Source organism: Malaclemys terrapin, chromosome 4 (genome assembly GCF_027887155.1).
Source record: "Malaclemys terrapin pileata isolate rMalTer1 chromosome 4, rMalTer1.hap1, whole genome shotgun sequence".
In the NCBI taxonomy this organism is placed as follows: domain Eukaryota; kingdom Metazoa; phylum Chordata; order Testudines; family Emydidae; genus Malaclemys; species Malaclemys terrapin.
Genome location: NC_071508.1, coordinates 90013414 through 90036916, shown reverse-complemented (window position 1 = coordinate 90036916; position 23503 = coordinate 90013414). Strand labels below are relative to the sequence as shown.

At 42.7% G+C, this 23503-nt stretch overlaps 1 protein-coding gene across 2 annotated transcripts in view; it reads right to left on the bottom strand.

The window, feature by feature from the left end:
- TTBK2 (tau tubulin kinase 2) overlaps positions 1-23503 on the bottom strand; it is a 230002-nt gene that overhangs the window by 68487 nt on the left and 138012 nt on the right. For both annotated transcript variants that reach the window (XM_054028672.1, XM_054028673.1), the window contains exons 7-9: positions 3457-3522; positions 1857-1949; positions 17-142 (exon numbers count right to left, since the gene is read on the bottom strand). In XM_054028672.1, coding sequence (XP_053884647.1) covers positions 17-142; positions 1857-1949; positions 3457-3522 — 285 coding nt within the window. The remainder of the gene's footprint in view (positions 1-16; positions 143-1856; positions 1950-3456; positions 3523-23503) is intronic.

Genomic DNA, 23503 nt, shown 5'->3' with positions numbered 1-23503 from the left:
AAGTAAAAAGGCTTACCTGGTAATCGGGTTTTGTACAGTAATCTAAATTGGAGATGTGATCTAGAAAGATGTTGAATTCTTGGGGGAGATGTTTCAACATGAGCCTGTGGTCATACCTCTCTTTTATGGAGCCCACTTGCTCCTAGGAACAGTTAGCACAAAAAAGCATTAGCACACCACCATTCCCAACCGCAGAATATTCACACCATACATCACCGGCATTAAGTGCAATATTTTTGGTCAGAGTTGAAGGGTGTATGAAAAGGAGATTAATCCTTTAGGTTATAACAGGGCTAAAGATCCTGCCATTGCCCTTAGCAATGTAAAATGTTCTTTAACCAGTAACTCCTCACTTAACATCCTCCCGCTTAACGTTGTTTCAAAGTTATGTCGCGGCTCCATTAGGGAACATGCTCGTTTAAAGTTGTGCAATGTTCCCTTATAACGTCGTTTGGCTGCCTGCTCTATCCTCTGCTTGTAAGATTCTGTGGAAGAGCAGTGACTTTACAAGGAAGCATTGCACAAGTTCCTCTTCTCTGCCTCCTCCCCCTCCCACCCAGTGCTTCCCCCACCGCCAAACAGCTGTTTGGTGTCACTTAGGACTTTCTGGGAGGGCGGGGAAGGAGCGGGGAAGCAGCATGCTCTGGTGAGGAGGTGGAGTGGGGGTGGGAAGTGGTGGGCCTGGAGTGGAGCGGGGACGGGAAGAGGTGGGCCTGGAGCATCCCTCGGAAAAGATAGCACCTGTTCTTCTGGGGGGAAGCTGCCGCTGCTGCTGCACAAGGTGCTTCCTAGCATCCTTGCCTGCAGCAGGCTGTGCCTGTGTGGAGTAAGCCAGGGGCACCTACCAACCACAGTATAGTACTGTACAGTATATACTGCCTTTTGTCTGCCCCCCAAAAATTTCCTTGGAACCTAACTCTCCGCATTTACATTAAATCTTATGGGAAAACTGGATTCTTTGGAAATACCATTTCACTTAAAGTTGCATTTTTCAGGAACATAACTACAACATTAAGTGAGGCGTTACTGTATTTAAATGCTAGTCTAATTTTCTCTTTGTGTGTGTGTGTGTGTGTGTGTTTTGTTGCTGTTTGACACCACTGATTATAATTGGGCATTGCAACTCTACTAGAATCATAGACAGAGATTTAAAAGTTCTATTATGTCATCTACTTCAGTTCATTTCTGATACATAATTACTCCTCAAAGTAGACATTTTTTAGTATTTTTATTCAGTCTAATATCAATTAGTCTGTGGTTTCCAAAGTCAGAAGAATAGGAGCAGTCCTTTGTATGGCCCACCTTCATCTACCACCATAGCTAAGTTAATCAGAAAGTGCTTTTGATAATGCTATACTTTCAAAATAAGTAGAAACAAGTAGTGGACACAGGCCATCAGAGGTTGCTTTTTCTTTGCACATCTCCCATAAGACATCTGCCCAACAGCATGAGCACAGATCTACTGGGCTAACTTTGTCTAACAGCAAATACTGAATGTCTATTTCCAAGATGAAATGTCAAACTATGAAATTTTGTACAAAAGGTTTGTGAAGGCAAAAAGCACTGGTTTCAAAATAGGGCCATGAATTAATGTATGTACATTTATATTTGCCCTCTATAATGAATCTGTATAAACTGTAAGCTCTGTCTAAATTCCCTTGCAAACTAAGACCATTTGTAACACTCCACAGCACTTTAAGCCATGACATTAGCACTGTGAAGTGAGGGGGAAAAATCACTAGAAACTGCTCTAAAATGTAACATTAGAATTTTATGAACCAATGATTCTTGAGTAGATTTTTCATGAAGGTGTTTATGTGCAATGCCCATCTAAGATACTTATTTCTAGATTTTACCTTGTCTTTTATTTTTCTCCAAGGCAGCTGTCCAACCACAAACTCTACCAACATGTAAAACAGGGACCAGAGGTCATCATGCCTTCCCATTTCCTGTGAAAAAGAAAAGGGATGGAATTTTGTTACTCCTCATAACTGCTGTACTTTACCTTACTACTATGCAATCAGAGCTAATGGGCTTTGCTAGATCCTGTATTGCTCTAGAGCATGGGTGGGCAAACTACGGCCCACGGGCTGCATCTGGCCTGCCAGCCATTTTAATCCAGATCTCAAGCTCCTGCTGGGGAGCGGGGTTTGTGGCTTGCCCCACTCCAGCTGGGGAGCAGATTCGGGGGCCGCTCTGTGTGGTTTCGGAAAGCAGCAGCATGTTCTCCTTCTGGCTCCTACGCATAGGGGCAACCAGGGGCTTCGGCTCCGCACGCTGTCCCCACCCCAAGTGCTGCCCCCCCAGCTCTCATTGACCGGGAATGGCAGCCAATGGGAGCTGCATGGGTGGTGCCTGTGGACAGGGCAGCATGCAGCAGAGCCACCTGGCCATGCTTCCGCATAGGAGCCAGAGGGGGGACATGTCGCTGCTTCCAGGAGCCGCTTGAGGTAAGTGCTGCCTGGAGCCTGCACCCCTGAGACACCTCCTGCGCCTCACTCCCTGCCCCAGCCCTCATCCCCCTCCCACCCTCTGAACCCCTCGGTCCCAGTCTAGAGCACCCTCCTACACCCCAAACCCTTCATCCCCAGCCCCACCCCAGAGCCTGCACCCCCAGCCGGAGCCCTCAGTCCCCCCTCCTCAAGCCCAGCCCCCCGCTGCTCCAGACCGGAGCCCCTTCCCGTGCTCTGAACTCATCATTTCTGGCCCTACCCCGGAGCCTGCACCCCCAGCCAGAGCCCTCACCCCCTCCTGCACCCCAACCCCAATTTCATGAGCATTCATGGCCCACCATACAATTTCCATACCCAGATGTGGCCCTCAGGCCAAAACGTTTGCCCACACCTGCTCCAGAGACTTCAACTATTGTATATTCCCAATAAAACCGATTAGAAGAAAAATTGCAAAACAGATCCCTATAATACTGCAAGTAGGAAAAAACGCTTTCCTTTTCTCATCACTTCAGATGGAAGAATAAAAAGCACAGAAAAAATTAAAAGAGGAAGCATGTTAAAATATGATTGCAGGGATGTACATCATTTTACTGTGAAGTGAATGTCATCACACTGGCAATAGTGGTTTGTCCAAAATTCTCTAATACCCTGAGATCATGAAGATAAGTGGAATATACTGTAAATATAATGTTATCACCTGATAATTTCATCTTCCCTGTTCTACTCTCTTGTGGTATGATTAAAACAGTGATGGTAATAATTAAAACAACTATTATGATTTCTGCAACCAGAATACCATTATGAAGATAAGACATTCAGTTATCTACAGTAATGTAAAAGTGACCTATTCTTTCCTAAGTATTTCCCACAGTCTAACATCTTTCTATATAATAATGACAACGGGACACAGAAAATGAAGCAAGATTTATACTATACATACAATTGACAGTGTTTTTAATTACTATAAAACTCAGACAGGTGTGATGTAAGCACAGATACTCACTCTGTTTCTGTGAGCATTGATTGATGCATATCGTACTGTTCCTCGAAAACCCGCAACAGCTCGTGGCTATCAAAGAAGCACAGACACAAAAATCAAAGATTTTTCAGTATTACAGAAGATAAACCACCTGATTACACACAGCAACATGTAAAACCTACTACAGTACAGAAGATGGAGCAAAGGGAAATGTCATTTAGATCCTCTGTCTACTTTCGGTTTCCCATATTGCTGGTACAATATTACTGCAAGAGATTCATTGCGGGCTCAAATGGACATGACAAGATGGTGTGCCGCATATCCACACATGAGTTAGCTCCAGGGGAAAGTTATCCTCTACCTACATTAGCTTTTGTTTTGAAGAGTGTCAAATTCTCACAGAGAGGCCTCTTAGGAAAAACAAGATGCATGGTGGGTTTACTAATATCTTTCTCCACTGAGTCTTGGTTCTAAATCTCAGGAAGTCTGAAGTTTAAACTATGAAAGGAACAGAAGCATCTTTGAACAATCTGAAGATACTGCTAGGTCTCAACTATCTTACATCAGAGAACAGCTAGGGACAATTAGGCATCTGTTAAAATTATTTTTATTATCACAATTATTTTTCAGATCAAGAGGTTAATGATTTGAGAAATTCCAAGAGAGGGAAAACCCATATAAAAGTCTCAAAGCTGTGAGCCGAGAAATAAATAGCATGTAATGGGCACCTCGTTAGGCTAACAAAAGGCAAAATATAGCTGAAGAAAGAAATGCATTTGCTGCATCAGATGTTGTAGAATGCCAGTAAGCACAATACCAATCAACCTCTTTCCCCAGAAGCACCTTCTTTGGCAGCTTCCTGGTCCCTACTAACTCTCCACAGAACAGGGCTACTCTTTTATGGGAACTTTTTCCAGTGTGTCTTTCTGGTGCTAGTCCTTTAAACTTGGCAGAATCAAGCAACCGTAGCCCTAAAGTGGCCATCTTTGGCACTGTAACTGGCAGCATCTCTCTCTCCATCTTCTAGCTGGTGAATACCTGTCTTTCTTTCTCACTGCTGAGAAGATAGCACATTCTCACAGATCAAACTGAACTTTTAGAGCCACAGCAGATAGCTATAGAATAGTAATGACTTCCTGATGTCTCTTGCTTCCAATGAAACATTATAGGAGCAGTGTAACTAAATATTTATTTTGTAATATTTTAATCTTCATGTTTATGGTACAAAATAAGTATTATATTACATTGTCAGAAATAGACATCCTACTCATTTTAGCCACTTAACTCACCCCACATAGACACAAAAAATAACCCCTGCCTGAACTGCTAAATGTTATTTCTGTCTTTGCCTTTTTCCTGAACTTAAGATTTTCAAAAGCAATTTCTTCTTTTTGTTTCCTCTAAAAATTATGCAAGAGACTTGTATAACCTACACCAGTTCTCAGTTGATCTGAGAGGGAGTGAGGGTGAACTCTACTTGCCTGGGGATCCATGCAAGTTTTTAGAGTTTTCAAAAATAATATGATGAAAAGTTTCTATTCATACACATTTGGAGACCACCACAATATACAATTATGACTGTAATCAGGAAAAAAAATTTGATTACCCAACATGGCTATCATTAGTTCATGTCCACCAATGTGAGCAACCTTGGGAGCCCTCGTATTGGTAGGCCAGCAACTACTGTCATTGTTTGTAACACCATATGGATTAGATCTGCTCTCAAGTAGGATTCCATATCAGCGTTTAAAAAAAAAAAAGCCCACAGTAGGCAGTGGCCCTTCTAAGCAATAGTGGAGCTAAACCAGGATTAGTAAAGGTGGGGAAATCTTTTGCAAAAATTTGTAAATGTAGACAGGGTCTTTGAGTCTACTGTAAATAGACTGGGGTTTTTTTGCACTCTCACAAACAACCTTTAAATGACACTTGGAAGTAATTTGGTGGTTAGGTCTGCTAGAGAATTTAGTTTAAATTTCAGCTAGATTAGCTTTACAGTGTAAACCATCTTATAGTTTTTTATAATGAATCTTTAACTTGTATAAATAAAGGTACAAGTAGAAAACCCCTGGGAAAGGAAGTGTGGTACAGTGATTACAGGGGGGGTTCTATAAGCCTGACTCTTCCACTGATTCTCTGCATCACCTTGGGCAAATCACTTCACTTCTCTGTGCTTTGGTTTAACCTTTCTGTCAAATGGGAATAATAATCTTTAACAACCTCTCACAAAAGTGGTGGAGTATAGCCAATCTTTGTGGGTCCAAATTCTGTAGTTGCAGCACTGACCTATTGAATCCCATTAAGTGCAAAGGGTTTTTTGTCTGCATAAGAACTGTGGGATCAAAGTTCCTGCATATCCTTGGATCAAAAGCACTATGTAAGTGCAAATTGTCATGAATTATGATCATACATGAGGTTTCCTCCAAGCAGCTCCACATATTAGATATGGATCCCCTCTATCAGGCGAGTGGGTCCTCAGGATTGCTGAAGCCCAGAGTACAGCGTACTTATGTTTTGAGTCTTACATGTCCCTTGCTACCACATAAGGGAGGTATCATTATTTAGCCCCTTCTATCAAGTCTTTATAACAGACATGCCAGTGGTTGCATATTATGCATGCTCTTCTTCATCTAACACCCAGTCAGGACTCTCTGAGAGCTGGTATGCCATTGGGCTTAGATTTTACCTTGAGTAAGAGGGCCACATAATTTCATGCTGCAGAAATTCCATGCTATAGTGTAAATTTAAGTAGGGTCTTTCTGTAAGATTTCAGGAGAATCTCAGCTCCCATTTAAAAAAAATGGGTTTTTAGCCCAGCAGTCCTAATGATAAACAAATCAGTCATCCAAGAGACCTTCTTATCTTACAGCTGTTTCTAAGACTGCTATAATTTAGGTGAATTTCCACAAGGATGTAAATAGGCTGAATGGTAGCACTTTTTTGCAGGATGCTGATATATATCATATCCCTAAAATGCCAACACATCAGTGTCCTCAGTATGAGCAGAGATGCAACCTGTAAATCCCAACAGTGCAGGAACCCAGAAGGTGAAATCCAATGCACTACTGACTTCAGAGTCTCCAGTTAGAATCTAAAAGCACAGCTGCACTAGAGACTTTACAGCCACGCAGCTGCATTGATGCAGCTGTGCTGCTGTAAGCTCTCTAATGTAGCCGCTTTAAACTGACAGGAGAGAGCTCTCCCGTTGATTTAACTACTCCAACCCCCATGAGTGGCAGAAGCTCTGTCTGCGGGAGAAGCTCTCTGGCTGACATAGCGCTGTCCACATTGGCGCTTATGTCAGTGTAACTTATGTTGCTTGGGGGGTGACTTATTCACCCCCCTAAGCGACCTAAATTATGCCAACATAAGATGTAGCGTAGACATAGCCTAAATAAAGTCAGGAACATATTTACTTTTACCAACTGAAATATTTCTCTTTTCACGGGGATAATGAAATAAACATGGTGACTGGATGGGACAGGGACCCATCTTCTTCGACTAGTGACATTCATTTTCACTAGATAACTAGCACACACCAAATCATTTCCCATTTGTTTGACTTTGGGCAAGGAGATTGAACACAAAACAGTTCCTTTAGAGTTTTGATACAAATTTTAAAATGCAATCTTCTCCACGGTCTATTGAATCCATTGGTCTGTTGTATCTAAGATCTACACCAGGACAAAAGAAGTTAGTCTTTTTGATCACATCATATAAAGAAGGGAACTTCTCACTATGCCAGCCAGCTGCTTACTGAATGTTAAAACACCTATTTTAATTATACTCTAAGTTGCATCACTCACAAAACTATTGATGGTTTTGGAGGTAGAGTTAGTTGGGCCAGTTGAAAATGGGATTTACTGCCCTCTGGGCATTTACTAAGTTTCTGAAACTGCTGTATCAGAATTCTTGATGCATACCAAAAAGCTTCATGTAATAAAAGATAAGTTCTCAAACCATCCACTTGACTGGGGCTTTCAAACCCCCCTCTACCACCAACTGTGAAGCTTTTTTGTTTATAGATCCCCAAAATGGATGTGTCCAATACTGGTTCATCTACCAGCAACTCAGGATTCTCCTCATGTAAAGGACACATAGATAATTATGCAGCCACTATAAAATGACTAGTTAATTTTTTTAAAACTGGTACTTCCAAATTAAGGCATTGACAATACTTCAGAATGCTTACGGGGTGCCAGAAAGGATTGGGTTCCCAGAAGTAGGATCCACAATTTCATCTTCCAGATTCAAGCTCTAAGAAATCTGCTTCAGCAGCAGCAGAGCTTTCTGATTAAAATGGATCACATCTGTGTCTCTTTCCATAAGAGGAGAGGCTTTTATGAGACCTCATCAATGCACGGCTGCTTTTTCACTTGGGACCTTGCAGCTTGTATCTATCTAGATTGTAATTCTAGAGCATCTATCAGCATAATAGCCAAGTATCATTTACAATAAAAATTTCTCAGAGATATTCCTAGCATACTTGATAATGGGCTCTGCTCTTCATCTCTCCAAGGTTTAGCAGCTTTGCTTACTGTGTTTTTGTCTTACATTGCTGCTGCAGTTGTAATTTCTTGCCTTCGTTTATTGTAACAAAGCTTTTGCAAAGAGATGAGTCCTTCAGCTTTCTATGAAAACTGTCATACTTGGGCTAGTCTTATTTGGTCCCATAAACTACTTCAGTCAAACTCCTTTGATGAACAATAGTTTACCCCTAACTTTTGAGAACTTTACACTGGGCATTGTCAGTTACATTCTCCCAAGGGAGCCACTCTCTAAGTATGTCATGAATGGAGGAGGTGATTTTGAATGTAGCTGAGCTTCAACCCAATGAAAGCTTTAAAAGATTAAGACCAGAAACTTGAATTGGCACAAGAAGCAAAGTGAAAGAGGAGCGTATGGCCCACTTGAGTGATGCATTCTCTGCAGTTTTTCCTGCTAAGCAATGAAAGCCAATGTTGGCAAGGCTATGCTGGGGCTATTGGTATGATGTAATCCCCATCTTGTTTGATCTTGGATAAGTCCTTGGGCAGAAACAGAACTTGAGGGAAGGCATACAGCAGGCCTTTTGGAAAATTCAGGAGGAAAACATCTGACAGTGACCCTGGTCTGTGACCCGCCAGGGAACAAAAAAGACAACATTTCTTGTTTTCTTTCACTGAGAACAGGTCCCTCAGGAATACTCCACCATCAGAAAATAGTGATGGACACATCCAGATGATGGGATGATTCATGGTGGCCTGCATACAATCTGCTCAGGTGATCTGCCAGGGTGTTTTGAACCTCTGGAAGATAGGCTGCTTTCAGGTTGATGGATCTGGCTATGCAAAAGTTCCAAAGCAAGATGGGCTGTGTGCATAACTTTGTCAACTGTGGTCCTCCCTGTCTGTTTACATAAAACATGGCTGTTGTGTTGCCTGTGAGTACTAACAAACTCTGCCCCCTCATATGTGGGAGTAATGCCATACAAGCCAAATAAATGGCCTGAAGTTCTTTGTTATATGGACACCAAGGTCCTGGGACGACCAAAGCCCCTGAGTCTGAAGGGGGCCTAAGTGAGCTCCTTAACCTATATCCGATGCATCCATGGTAAGGCGAGTATCTGCTGAGGAGGCGCAAAGGGAAGTCCTATGCAAACGTTCAATGGGTCTGTCCACCAGTCCAGGGAGGACAAGACTTGAGCTGTTACCTGAACTACCCCGTCCAGGTGATTGTCAGCTGGAGAGTATACTGAGGTAAGCCAACCCTGCAGCCCTCTGAAGTGCAGTCTAGTGTGCTGGACCATGTAGGTGCATGCCGCCATGTGCCCTAGAAGTCTGAGGCACTTTCAAACCAAAGTGAGAGGATGTGCCTTTAGAACTAGAGCAATGATCCGCAGTGCACTGAACCTCATTTGCGTCAGGAACGCCCTGGCCTCTGTGGAGTCTAGCATTGCCCCAATGAACTCTATTCGCTGAACTGGCATCAGAATAGATTCTTCTGTATTGATTAGGAGCCCTGTTGTGTGAAAGGCTGACTGGATAGTGGCTATGTTGGCAAGCACTTGACATCTGAATTGGTCCCTCAATACCCAGTCATCCAGGTTAGAGAACATGTGGATTCCCAACCTGCACAGAAAAGCCACCACTGCTGCCACGCATTTCGTAAATATGAAAGGGGCTGCTGCGAGGTCAAAGGGGAGAACTGCAAATTGGTAGTGTGAATTGTTGACCATGAACCTGAGGAACTTTCTGTGGCTGCAATGAATTGCCACATGAAAGCAAGCATCCTTTAAGTCCTGAGCAGCATACTGGTCCCCAGTCTCTAAGGAAGGGATAACAGAAGCAAGAGTAACCATCCGAAATTTTGTTTTTTTCAGAAACTTGTTCAGTTGCTTTAGATCTAAAAGAGGCCTGAGCTCCCCTTGCCTTTGGCATTAGGTAATATTTGGAATAGAATCCTTTCCCTCGGAAAGGCATGGGAACTTCCTCTATGGCCCCCAAACGGAGGACAGATTGGAACTCCTGAAGTATCACACTCTCGTGAGAGTGGTCCTTAAAGAGGGATTGGGTAGGGAATGGGAAGGGGGAAGAGAAGTAACTTGGAGGGTGTAACCCAGTTCCACCTTACTTAGGACCCACTGATCTGTGGTGATGTAAGATCAAGCACTTAGGAAATGCGATAAGTGGTTGGCAAAAATAGGGGAAGAGAACGATGGTACCCAGGGAAGTGACAGGCTGCTCTCAATCAACAGGTCAAAATGAATGCGTTGAAGAACAGTCTGCCTGGATGAAGCAGGTTCTGTGGAGGAGGAAAGAGGAGTAGGCCATCTTTTATAACCTCTGCCCACTCTTTCTCAATAGATCTTGGCTATGAGGCATAAATGTGTGGAATTGCTGGGACTGTTGTGGGTAGAAAGCTCTTTCTTTGTCGCTGGTGTTTAAATCCTCAGCAACGTAAGCATTGGTCAAGTCCTTAAGGCTATGAAGCTTTTCATTCATCTTCTCAGAAGAGAGCAAAGGGCTTTTGAACAGGAGGTCTTGTATGGTTTGCTGCACCTCTGTGGGCAAACCTGATGATTGCACCCACGTTGAATGCTGCATGGAAATGGTGGAAGCCATAACACAAGCCACCGAATCTGCTGCGTCCAAGCTTGCCTCCAGGTGTGACCTGGCCTCTAATATGCCCTCATCAACCAGGGTGGTGAACACCTGGTTAGTCTCATCGGGATGCTTTCCCACAGGTTGAAACTGTACCAACCAAGCAGAGCCTGCTGTTTGTGATTCTTATTTGTTACCCTTCCGTGGAATAAATTTTCCTGCTGAAGAGGTCTAGGTTCCTTGCTTCCTTCCCCTTCAGGGTTGAGGCCTGATGTCCCTGCCTCTCCTTTTCTTTAGCAGCAGATACTACAACCCAGAGGTGGTTGATTGTAAAAATGTTCATAACCCTGCGAACTGACATAATATCTCTGTGCGACTTTTCTTGAACCCTCTCTGGCTGGATATCCAGAGCCATAGCCACTCTTCTAAACAAAGTCCTAGAGGGTTCTGACATCAACTGGGTGAAGGTAGACTCTGCAATTACTTCCTTATCTGGCAAGGAAGAGGCCACTGGTCATTGAGAGCAGCCCTCATTCAATTCTTGCACTGGAGAGTCCCAAGTAACCGATTCCCCTGACCCAGTACCAGCAAAGGGGGAATGGCAACCGTGGTGTCCATGCACCCAGTGTCTACTAGATGCTGTAGCATGTGGGGGAAGCCCCAAGGGCTCCAGAAGGGCCACTGGTATGGTGATGGTACCCAGCTGCGTGCTGGACATTGATCCCTAGGTTGGGAGCTGCACCAAAGTGGGTAAGGCTTGCTCTGGCCTGGAGGTATAAGGTCCCACCTCAGAATCTGAAGAGGAAGACAATTCCGCTTCCTCTGGCCACAGGGGAGCTGATCCCAATGGTACCAGGGAGACTGGTGGTGAATCAGAGAACAGAGACAATGGTGAGACCATTGCAGGCTTTCCCCTCGATAGAATCTGTGAAGACTCTGCAACTGTAGCGGCCACTGGTGCCAACTGGTGCATCAGTGCTGGAGTAGGCACCAAAGGATCCAACACACCCACTCCTGGTGCTGGGTGGGAATCTGGTCCCACAGGTGAAAGCAATACCAACAAGTTCAGTAGTTCCCGAGCTGTCTCCAGCACCCTCCTTCCTCCGCGCCGCCCCACCGAAACAGCAGTATTGACCCATTTGGATAGTCTTTGAGCCGATATCACAGAGCTTTTGGATCTTTCTGTGGTCAAAAGGAAGAGTTTAGGGGATTTCCTGAAGTCCTTAGTCCAATCCAAATAGAATGCTAATGTCCTTCTAATATCTAACGTATGCACAATTATCTCCCAGTTGTCACAATGTGGTTTTGGGAAAAAACAGAGAGATGGATCTGTGGATTCATATCGAAAGTGCAGAGAAAGTAGGGAGAAACTTGGGATATGGCCTTAGAGTTACTGTGTCTTAAAAAAAAAAAAAAAAAGGCTGTGAATGATGGCTGTGCCATCAGGGCCGCTATTTCTCCTATGTGCCTAGCTGAGATAATGGCAATTAGAAATGTTGTCTTCATGGACAGGTGTGAGATAGAACAAGTTGCCCTGGACTCAGAGGAAAGTCTAGTCAAAGCCCTGAGAACTAGGTTAAAGTCCCAGGCTGGAGTGGGTGGTATCACATGCGGGAAGAGATTCCCAATGCCCTTAAAGAATCTACGCATTAGTGGGTGAGCAAACACCAAGTGGGCAGCCGATTTCACAGCAAGATGAACCTTAAGAGAACTGAGGGATAGTTTAAAATGTAGTGCAAAATCAGAGGGAGGAAAGATAAGGTTGGGTCTGTGTGTTTGGAATGACACAAACTTGGAGTTGTTTCCATTTTGTAGGTAAATACGTCGAATGGTCAACTTTTGGTTGTGTTGCAACACATCTTAAACCTGGTGTTTTTCCATTTAGAAGGAGGGGTGGGGACCCAGAGAGATGAAAGATTCCCACCATGTGCCAAAGCTATATAAGGGGGTGGAACAGAACAAAGGAGGTTCCAGTCATGAGAAATCCCCTAGTTACCACGTGAGCTAGAGCTGGAGTGGGTGGTATCACATGCGGGAAGAGATTCCCAATGCCCTTAAAGAATCTACGCATTAGTGGGTGAGCAAACACCAAGTGGGCAGCCGATTTCACAGCGAGATGAACCTTAAGAGAACTGAGGGATAGTTTAAAATGTAGTGCAAAATCAGATGGAGGAAAGATAAGGTTGGGTCTGTGTGTTTGGAATGACACAAACTTGGAGTTGTTTCCATTTTGTAGGTAAATACGTCGAATGGTCAACTTTTGGTTGTGTTGCAACACATCTTAAACCTGGTGTTTTTCCATTTAGAAGGAGGGGTGGGGACCCAGAGAGACGAAAGATTCCCACCATGTGCCAAAGCTATATAAGGGGGTGGAACAGAACAAAGGAGGTTCCAGTCATGAGAAATTCCCTAGTTACCACGTGAGCTAGAGCTAACAAGAACTGTACTGGGGAAAGGATTGGGCCCAGATTAGGAAGGAGTCCAGTCTGTGAAAGAAGTTTATTGAAATATCTCTGAGGGTCAGATTTATATGTAATCACTTTCTTAATGTATTAGGCTTAGACTTGCGTGTTTTGTTTTATTTTGCTTTGTTCTGTTATTACTTGAAACCACTTAAATCCTACTTTTTATACTTAATAAAATCACTTTTGCTTATTATTAACCCAGAGTAAGTAATTAGAATCATAGAATATCAGGGTTGGAAGGGACCTCAGGAGGTCATCTAGTCCAACCCCCTGCTCAAAGCAGGACCAATTTCCAACTAAATCATCCCAGCCAGGGCTTTGTCTAGCCGGGCCTTAAAAACCTCCAAGGAAGGAGATTCCACCACCTCCCTAGGTAACGCATTCCAGTGCTTCACCCACTCCTAGTGAAATAGTGTTTCCTAATATCCAACCTAGACCTCCCCCACTCCCACTGGAGACCATTGCTCCTTGTTCTGTCATCTGCCACCACTGAAAACAGCCGAGCTCTATCCTCTTTGGAACCCCCCTTCAGGTAGTTGAAAGCAGCTATCAAATCCCCCCTCATTCTTCTCTTCTGGAGACTAAACAATTGCAGTTCCCTCAGCCTCTCCTCATAAGTCATGTGCCCCAGACCCCTAAACATTTTTGTTGCCTTCCGCTGGACTCTTTCCAATTTTTCCACATCCTTCTTGTAGTGTGGGGTCCAAAACTGAACACAGTACTCCAGATGAGGCCTCACCAATGTCGAATAGAGGGGAGTGATCACATCCCTCGATCTGCTGGCAATTCCCCTACTTATACAGCCCAAAATGCCGTTAGCCTCTTGGCAACAAAAGCACACTGTTGACTCATATCCAGCTTCTTGTCCACTGTGACCCCTACGTCCTTTTCTGCAGAACTGCTACCTAGCCATTCGGTCCCTAGTCTGTAGCAGTGCATAGGATTCTTCCGTCCTAAGTGCAGGACTCTGCACTTGTCCTTGTTGAACCTCATTAGGTTTTTTTTGGCCCAATCCTCTAATTTGTCTAGGTCCCTCTGTATCCAACCCCTACCCTCCAGGGTATCTACCAGGCCTCCCAGTTTAGTGTCATCTGCAAACTTGCTGAGAGTGCAGTCCACACCATCCTCCAGATCATTAATAAAGATATTAAACAAAACCAGCTCCAGGACCGACCCTTGTGCACTCCGCTTGAAACCGGCTGCCAATTAGACATGGAGCCGTTGATCACTAACCGTTGAGCCCGACGATCTAGCCAGCTTTCTATCCACCTTACACTCCATTCATCCAGCCCATACTTCTTTAACTTGGCGGCAAGGATACTGTGGGAGACCGTATCAAAAGCTTTGCTAAAGTCAAAGAATAACACATCCACTGCTTTCCCCTCATCCACAGAGCCAGTTATCTCATCATAGAAGGCAATTAGCTTAGTCAGGCACGAATTCCCCTTGGTGAATCCATGCTGACTGTTCCTGATCACTTTCCTCTCCTCTAAGTGTTTCATAATTGATTCCTTGAGGACCTGCTCCATGATTTTTCCAGGGACTAAGGTGAGGCTGACTGGCCTGTAGTTCCCCGTATCCCCCTTTTTCCCTTTTTTAAAGATGGGCACTACATTAGCTTTTTTCTAGTCATCCGGGACCTCCCCCGATCGCCATGAGTTTTCAAAGATGATGGTCAATGGCTCCGCAATCACATCTGCCAACTCCTTTAGCACGCCCAGTTTTTCTAAATAGTCCCGAACCACTTCTTTCTCCACGGAGGGCTGGTCACCTCCTCCCCAAACTGTGCTGCCCAGTCCAGCAGTCTGGGAGCTGACCCTGTTTGTGAAGACAGAGGAAAAAAAAGCATTGAGTACATTAGCTTTTTCCACATCCTCTGTCACTAGGTTGCCTCCCTCATTCAGTAAGGGGCCCACACTTTCCTTGACTTTCTTCTTGTTGCTAACATACCTGAAGAAACCCTTCTTGTTACTCTTAACATCTCTTGCTAGCTGCAACTCCAAGTGCAATTTGGCCTTCCTGATTTCACTCTTGCGTGCCTGAGCGATATTTTTATACTCCTCCCTGGTCATTTGTCCAATCTTCCACTTCTTGTAAGCTTCTTTTTTGCGTTTAAGGTCAGCAAGGATTTCACTGTTAAGCCAAGCTGGTCGCCTGCCATATTTACTATTCTTTCTACACATCGGGATGGTTTGTTCCTGCAACCGCAATAAGGATTCTTTAAAATACAGCCAGCTCTCCTGGACCCCTTTCCCCCTCATGTTATTCTCCCAAGGGATCCTGCCCATCTGTTCCCTGAGGGAGTCAAAGTCTGCTTTTCTGAAGTCCAGGGTCCGTATTCTGCTGCTCTCCTTTCTTCCTTGTGTCAGGACCCTGAACTCGACCATCTCATGGTCACTGCCTCCCAGGTTCCCATCCACTTTTGCTTCCCCTACTAATTCTTCCCTGTTTGTGAGCAGCAGGTCAAGAAAAGCTCTGCCCCAGTTGGTTCCTCCAGCACTTGCACCAGGAAATTGTCCCCTACACTTTCCAAAAACTTTCTGGATTGTCTGTGCACCGCTGTATTGCTCTCCCAGCACATATCAGGGTGATTAAAGTCTCCCATGAGAACCAGGGCCTGCGATCTAGCATCTTCTGTTAGTTGCTGGAAGAAAGCCTCGTCCACCTCATCCCCCTGGTCTGGTGGTCTATAGCAGACTCCGACTATGACATCACCCTTGTTGCTCACACTTCTCAACTTTATCCAGAGACTCTCAGGTTTTTCTGCAGTTTCATACCGGAGCTCTGAGCAGTCATACTCCTCTCTTACATACAACGCAACTCCCACACCTTTCCTGCCCTGCCTGTCCTTCCTGAACAGTTTATATCCATCCATGACAGTACTCCAGTCATGTGAGTTATTCCACCAAGTCTCTGTTATTCCAGTCACATCATAGTTCCCTGACAGTGCCAGGACTTCCAGTTCTTCCTGCTTGTTTCCCAGGCTTCTTGCATTTGCATATAGTCACTTAAGATAACTCATCGATTGTCCCTCATTCTCAGTATGAAACAAGAGTCCTCCCCTCTTGCGTTCTCCTGCTCGTGCTTCCTCCCAGGATCCCATATCCCCACTTACCTCAGGGCTTTGGTCTCCTTCCCCCGGTGAACCTAGTTTAAAACCCTCCTCACTAGGTTAGCCCATCTCTGCCTAGCAAAGATGCTCTTCCCTCTCTTCGTTAGGTGGAGCCCGTCTCTGCCTAGCACTCCTCCTTCTTGGAGCACCATCCCAAGGTCGAAGAATCCAAAGCCTTCTCTCCGGCACCACCTGCCATTCATTGACTTCCATGATTCGACGGTCTCTACCCAGGCCTTTTCCTTGCACAGGGAGGATGGACAAGAACACCACTTGCGCCTCGAACGCCTTTATCCTTCTTCCCAGAGCCACGTAGTCTGCTGTGATCCGCTCAAGGTCATTCTTGGCAGTATCATTGACAGTATCATTAATACCTGGGGGAGCAAAGAGCTGTGCATATCTCTCTATCAGGCTAGGTCTATACTACCCGCCTGAATCGGCGGATAGAAATCGACCTCTCGGGGATCGATTTATCGTGTCCCGTCGGGACGCGACAATCGATCCCCGAATCGGCGCTCTAACTCCACCAGCGGAGGTGGTAGTAAGCGCCGCCGACAAAAAGCCCCAGAAGTCGATTTTGCCGCCGTCCTCACAACGGGGTAAGTCGGCTGCAATACGTCGAATTCAGCTACGCTATTCACGTAGCTGAATTTGCGTATCTTAAATCGACTCCCCCCAGTAGTGTAGATGTACCCTCAGTGTTATAGAGGGCAGACAATTTATGAGTTTACCCTGTATAAGCTTTATACAGAGTAAAACAGATTTATTTGGGGTTTGGATCCAAATGGGAGCTGGTGTCTGTGTGCTGGAGACAGGAGCACTTCTTAAGCTGTTTTCATTTAAGTCTGCAGCTTTGGGGAAGCAGTGTAGAAGATCATTGATGATTTTAATGTTGTCTGTGTGCTTTGGCAAGAGAAGAGAAAAGGCACTGTGGGTAAGCAGGTAGCTATCTAGACAACTCCCCCACTTGAATTATTACAGCAATCTATTCTTGGGAGCTGTCTGCAACATAAAGATGTCAACAAGTGTCCTCCATTCCCTGGTTTCAGCACTACATATCTGCAGTCCCAGCTCTTCTCCTCCTTGGCATCTCCTGCTACTCCATGCACTCCACTCCCCATTATTTCATGAGGGCTAATCACAGACCTGAGGAAGGGATAAAAGATGATCTGAAGGAAGTTAAAGCTACAAGTTCACTTGGTCAAGACAGATGAGAAGATGGACAGAGAGGAGTCATTATAAGTGGTATAATGTTTCTAATGTCTATCTTTACTCATTTTATGTATTTTGTATTCATTTAATGTCTATGCTGACCTTCTCTCTATTCTTTGCTAGCAATACTGATTGTAGGAGAAGTTCAGATCCATAAAGTACAATTTAGTTTCTAGTACTGCCCTACTGTGAGAGGGCATCCCATTTCATTTTGGACATTTCATAATGGCAATATTTTAACCCATTTTTACATATACAATTGACATAATACACCTCTACCCCGATATAACGCGACCAGATATAACATGAATTCGGATATAACGCGGTAAAGTAGCGCTTCGGGGAGGCGGGGCTGCACGCTCCGGCAGATCAAAGCAAGTTCGATATAACGCGGTTTCACCTATAACGCGGTAAGATTTTTTGGCTCCCGAGGACAGCGTTATATCAGGGTAGAGATGTAATGTAATATAATACATGGAGATATACCTATCTCATAGAACTGGAAGGGACCTTGAAAGGTCATCGAGTCCAGTCCCCTGCCTTCACTAACAGGACCAAGTACTGATTTTTGCCCCAGATGGCCCCCTCAAGGATTGAACTCACAATGCTGGGTTTAGCAGGCCAATGCTCAAACCACTGAGCTATCCCTCCCCCCCAAATCTTTGCTTCCTAACCCACAGGGTTGAATTGTCAGGTACATCATATGCAGGTTTGATGTATGTGGTAAGGGACACAGGTAATGTTTTGCCACTTTTCTGCCCCACAAATCCTGTGGGAGGGGTCAGTTCAGCCACTGATGCAACTTAAAGCAGCCTCAGGGCTGTTCTATATTGTGCCAGTCTGCAAAAGTCCCTTCAGGTCCATTATGCTGTTGGAGATTTCAGAAAAACATCTGTTCTATGCATATCCCTTCCTATCACTTGCCATCCCTCTACACATGGAAGGAGGATCTGGGAAAGGTGGTAGAGATCTGGTGTAGTTGAGCCAGTTCTCAAAGGACTGTCCACTAGAGCAGCACAAACTCAGTTTTAAAAAGGCTGAGGATCTGGCCCATATTTATCTAACATCCTTAGAAAACATAATATCTACCTTTCAAATACACCCTAGCACAACTGCCAAGTTTTATGCAGCTCCATGTCCTATCTCTGCCACTGCTTTGAGGAAGAGTGTGCTGTACATAAAGTTGAAATTGATGGTTATATACAAAATATTGTATATGCAAGTTAAACAATTTATTTGCATAAAACACAGCTCCACAAAACTTGGCAGCTATTAAACTACTTCCTCAGTTCTGAACCATCACTCACCTAACAGTTCCAGGTTCAGAATACACCCCTCCCCCCTCCAGACTTACAAAATCTAACCTCAGAACTCTTCCACATCCTAATTAAATTTGCACAAAATGTAAAATGGACTTGCACAAAATTTGGCAGCTATGGAACCACCTCCAGCCCCAACAGGAGTCCACCAGTACCACCCTGCAGCATAACAGGCATGCTATGCTGCTGTGACATTACTAGTTGGTCCCATTAGCCCCTACTGACCATTGCCCCTGGGATGATGGGTGAAAGGAAAGCTGAAGTGGAGAAGGTTGCAGTAGTTGAGGTGGGAAATAAGTATAGTATGGATGAGCATCTTATCATCAAGGAGAGAAGAAGGGAATGAATTTTAGAGATATGTGAATGGGTAGGCTTTGGTGAGGAAGTGATATAATTTGGTGAGGACCTGGATGTAAAGGGAGATGGAAAAAAGGAACTTATATGTGTGAGTAATGGCAAGGATGTTAAGTTATGTGAACTGGACAATAGGGATAGAGAAGATGAGAGGATTTACAAGGAAAGATAAGATAAAATCCATATCAGATGTGATCATGTAATTCTGCATTACAAACACCACTGTGCTACATATTGTTGGGTTGCCAACAGAACCTTAATGACAACAGACTGCAAAAGTAAATGTCAGCAATGAGATGGTGTTTGACAAGATGTCACCAGGACAAAACGTCCACAGCAAAGTGCACACAACAAAATGGCATAGACCTCTATCTTGAAGCAAATGGCTTTCCACATTCTTGTTTAGGTTTTGAAGAACAGCCTTTTCGACTAGTTAACATCTTATAGCCAATTATTTCAGTTTAATCCAGAGCACTACCAATTGGAAGAGCTCCCCGTTACCAAGGGGTAATGCTGCTTAGTACAATCTTTCTCACATAGTGTGCTCTCAGTTTAACACTGTACTTGTAACAACCATGTGCTTATTGTCTTAGTGAATTAGTACTTCACCCTCATCTCTAAAAGTATGAGTTTAGCTTTAACCCTGTCATTCATGGCAGAAAATGCATTGGAGGCTTTTGGAGATACATAGCTTTTCTGCATTTAAAAAAAAAAAACTAACTTATATTGCTGTTTTTCTGAGCACACTAAAACACCACTGTGACTACATGCAACAATTAAAGAAAAAAATGTTTGGCCACCATTTCCTGTGACCTCCCTAAGGATTTTGTTCTTGATGTAAGCTCAATGTTTGTACATTTTGGCTATTCCGACACTTGCCGGGGCGGGTGACTTGTCTACAAAGTTTGCCTAACAAATTAAATATTTACTACAGCTGTGCTCATCAGCAAGGGAAATCCATGAGTAATTAGCTTTGCTTTCATAAATCTAAACATAGTCATGACATCTATGCTACATACTAGGGCCCCAACTTCCAGGGTTGCTGAGCACCATAGCTGGCATTCAATATTTCTGAAAGTCAGGTCCTAGGGTCTGTACAAGTCTCCAACACATGGCAATGGTTTTAGCTGACAAATTAGCATGTCATTACACTTGTATGCAATGGTGAATGTTATAAGTAAAACTGCACCCCTCCCAAGCACAAAGATCCAGTCTTAAAAACAGTTTGGAGAACTTTCCTTTGCCATAAACTACTAAGTTTTACATTCTCTAGCTTCAATCAGATCAAGATTTCATTTAAGGAAGAAATATAACTATATTATTGGGGTTAAAATCAATAGTTGCTTTAATATGAGTGAATACAAAGACCTAAGGAATTCAAAAGTCTTCCTGGGACAATTCTCCCTTGCCTCAAGTATATAAAGATAATACATCTCTAATCATTTCTTGGATCTAACAGCCTTTGCCCCATATAAATATTCTCTTTTATATTAAAAAAAAAAAGTACTTATAATGCAAGGTTAAAAGAATAAATTCAATGCTGTTTGAGTTGGGGCTGGCCCTTCCTGCTGCCTCTGCTGTGATGTCTACAAGTAAAGGCTTAGAATCGTCTCATCCAAAGCACCCAGTATGTGTGTTATCTTCTCTCATTTTTTATGTTATCATTCTAGTATTGACAGTTTTTCTGCCATAATGCCCAATGTGACTTCTGTCAGGGCTTTTTTTTTCCTTTTCTTTTCCCCCTTTTTTTGTGTGCAGGATGGGACAGGGACACAGAGTTATCTGTCCATCAGGCATTCTCAAATGCACAAGTCTATTCAAAGAGGAACAGGAAAAACAAAAATAAGCAAGGTGCAGTCCTGTGTCTTATTGCTAAATAATAAAAATCATCTGCTTTTATTCTTGAATATTCTTTAGAGAGAATTAATATAAACCCCAAAGAACTCCAGGTCATAGTAGTTTCTATATGTTAGGAAAGTGAAGTCATAGTAGAATCATAAGACTGCATATACATTTCAAGATTTTATAGTTTTGTGTTTGTGTGTTTAACTGAGTAATAAAAAGTATTGAACACAGTATTTGAAAAGTGATTATTCATAAGAATATTTAACTGGAACAGCCCTCTAATTACTATTATTTTCCATTTATCTCCTCAAGTCCATTTCTAAGTTTTTAAAGTTTAGCTAAACCTCTGTGGTTTTAATGTTATGTCTGTGTTGCACCAACACATTTCTGTGCAGTAGTCTGTGCAGGCACTTTTCGCTTTTCTTAGTATATTTCTAGGGTAGTATCTGCAGTTGCACACATGTTGAAAATTGATGATAAATGCCCCTTTGCTGGGGTACTCCAAAAGTTCAAATCCCCTGTGAGCACTGAACAAAGGTAAATGGCATTTATTTGGTTTCTTATGCAAACACCTGAGTAGAAGAACATATTCACAAATCCCATGTGCACCGATGTTAAGACTTTAATTGCTTCCATAGTGATTAAAAAGATCTAAACATTTATGTTCACAGCTGTCTTCTCATGAACCTTTTCATAAGGATCAGTATTTACAGCACTTGCTGGCAGATTCTCAGATTTAGCAGGTGTCAGAGCTGAGAATTTTGTTATTGTGGGGTTCTTCAATTCCCTGTTGAATCAGTAGAGAATCGAGAGTGGATTTTGTCTTCTGCAAGGGACTGCCCATAAGAACTTTATTAGATCATTTGTTTCCTCTGGATTTAAATGGATTTGCAATTGTTTGAGAGGTGAAATTCAGGCATTGTTAGATATTTTATGTGAACACCTCAATGCTTAGAGTCAGTATTCCTCCAAAACATGATGCTATATTTCCAGTTTGTTCTAAAAAGATGAATTCCAGCTGTGCACACTTGTAAAGATTTAATAAAATTCCCAGGCAAAAATCTGGTAGTTAAAGTACCATAAACCTACTTGGATGACACATTGTAAAAATGTATGTTTTTAAAAAGAACCCTCAAAGGCCAGAAATACAAAATTAAAGTTACACTTAAGTAAAAAGTTTCCAAACACTGGACAGTATGGAAATACTCAGTTAAGTTCAGCCAAACAATCATAACTCTGATCCCATGTCACTGCCCTGAGAACAAGCAAAAAATTAAAAACCATTTTAGCCTCAAAACAGCAAAAAGGTTTATTTAATCACTGACTCAAATTTAACACTTCTTATTAGATACTTTTACTTGCACTCTTTACAGACTTGGCTGTGACATGACAATCTGCTTTGAATAATAGGCAGGGGGTGGCTTCACTACTCCAGAAGCAAAGTGATTAGAGGGCATGTGAGAAGCTCAAAAGATGCAAAATACATATAGTTTATTACATAATTGCTGAAATATAAGAATCTTTCTCATGGATATAATTACTACAAAGATACCTGTGTATAAATACACTCTTTATATCATTTTAAAAATAGATTACATACTGGATCCTCAACTGAAGCAAACCTTTAATGAAGAAATCATTCTTCAAGTATTTACATTCTCTTTAACATATAATATTGTTTGGTGTTCAAACAAATTGACAACACTCATTACAATAATGTTCTATTAGATCTTTGTATATGTTCATATATAGAAATACATTAAACAAGACCAAAACCATACTATATAAATAATAAATCACATGTTAACAGGGGGGATACTTTTTCAAGGACCTGCAGGGATGTTGCCTTATTTTAAAAAATATATAATTCTTAAATTGAGCACAAGCTATACATGATATGGCATAAACAGGTATATTGTATACACAGTGTGAGGTTGAAAATGGAGATACTACCTAATCTTCTGCATGGCATAATATTTACATGTGCATTCTAAATAAAACTATTGACAATGATATGATTTGTCCTAATACGCTGGTGCAGGACTTCCAGTCCGTTTAGGAAAAAAGCAAGGTTTACCAAATTAGAAATAGAAATAAAAAATAGAAAATAGAACCAGGTAAGCTATTCATATGTCTGTCCTCTGCTGTAGGTGTAAGCACAGCTGATTCCATGCCATGCCAGTAATTGAGCTATCTATGTACATCTCTTCCCTTCATCTCCTCCCTCTTTCACAGCCCTACAAAAATACAATGTATGTTGATCTCTGAGTTAGGTCCTAAGTATCAGATTGATTAATTACTAACAAGCAAACAGTCCTTACTGATATTATATAAACTCAGTAAGCTATGGAGACTCTTTTCTCTTTAGAACTAAATCAACTCGCACACAAAAATCCAGGAGATTATTAAAAATTGCCCATCTCCCAATGAACGTACACTGTAATAACTAAAACAGGGATGAAGATTTTTAACTTGCTCCATTTTACCATAAATTCTTCTGTGCAAGAACAACTCTAATCTGTAACATGCAAAACAGGGTTCAAAATAGGATTCTTTAGCTGCTCTTTATTGTAAAGAGTTTTAACCTTTTTTCTTTTAAACGGAACATTAACCAGATGAGGCAGAGTATTGTAGAGATATATTACAATAATCAATAGACTGCAACCAAAACTGTTTAAATTGCAA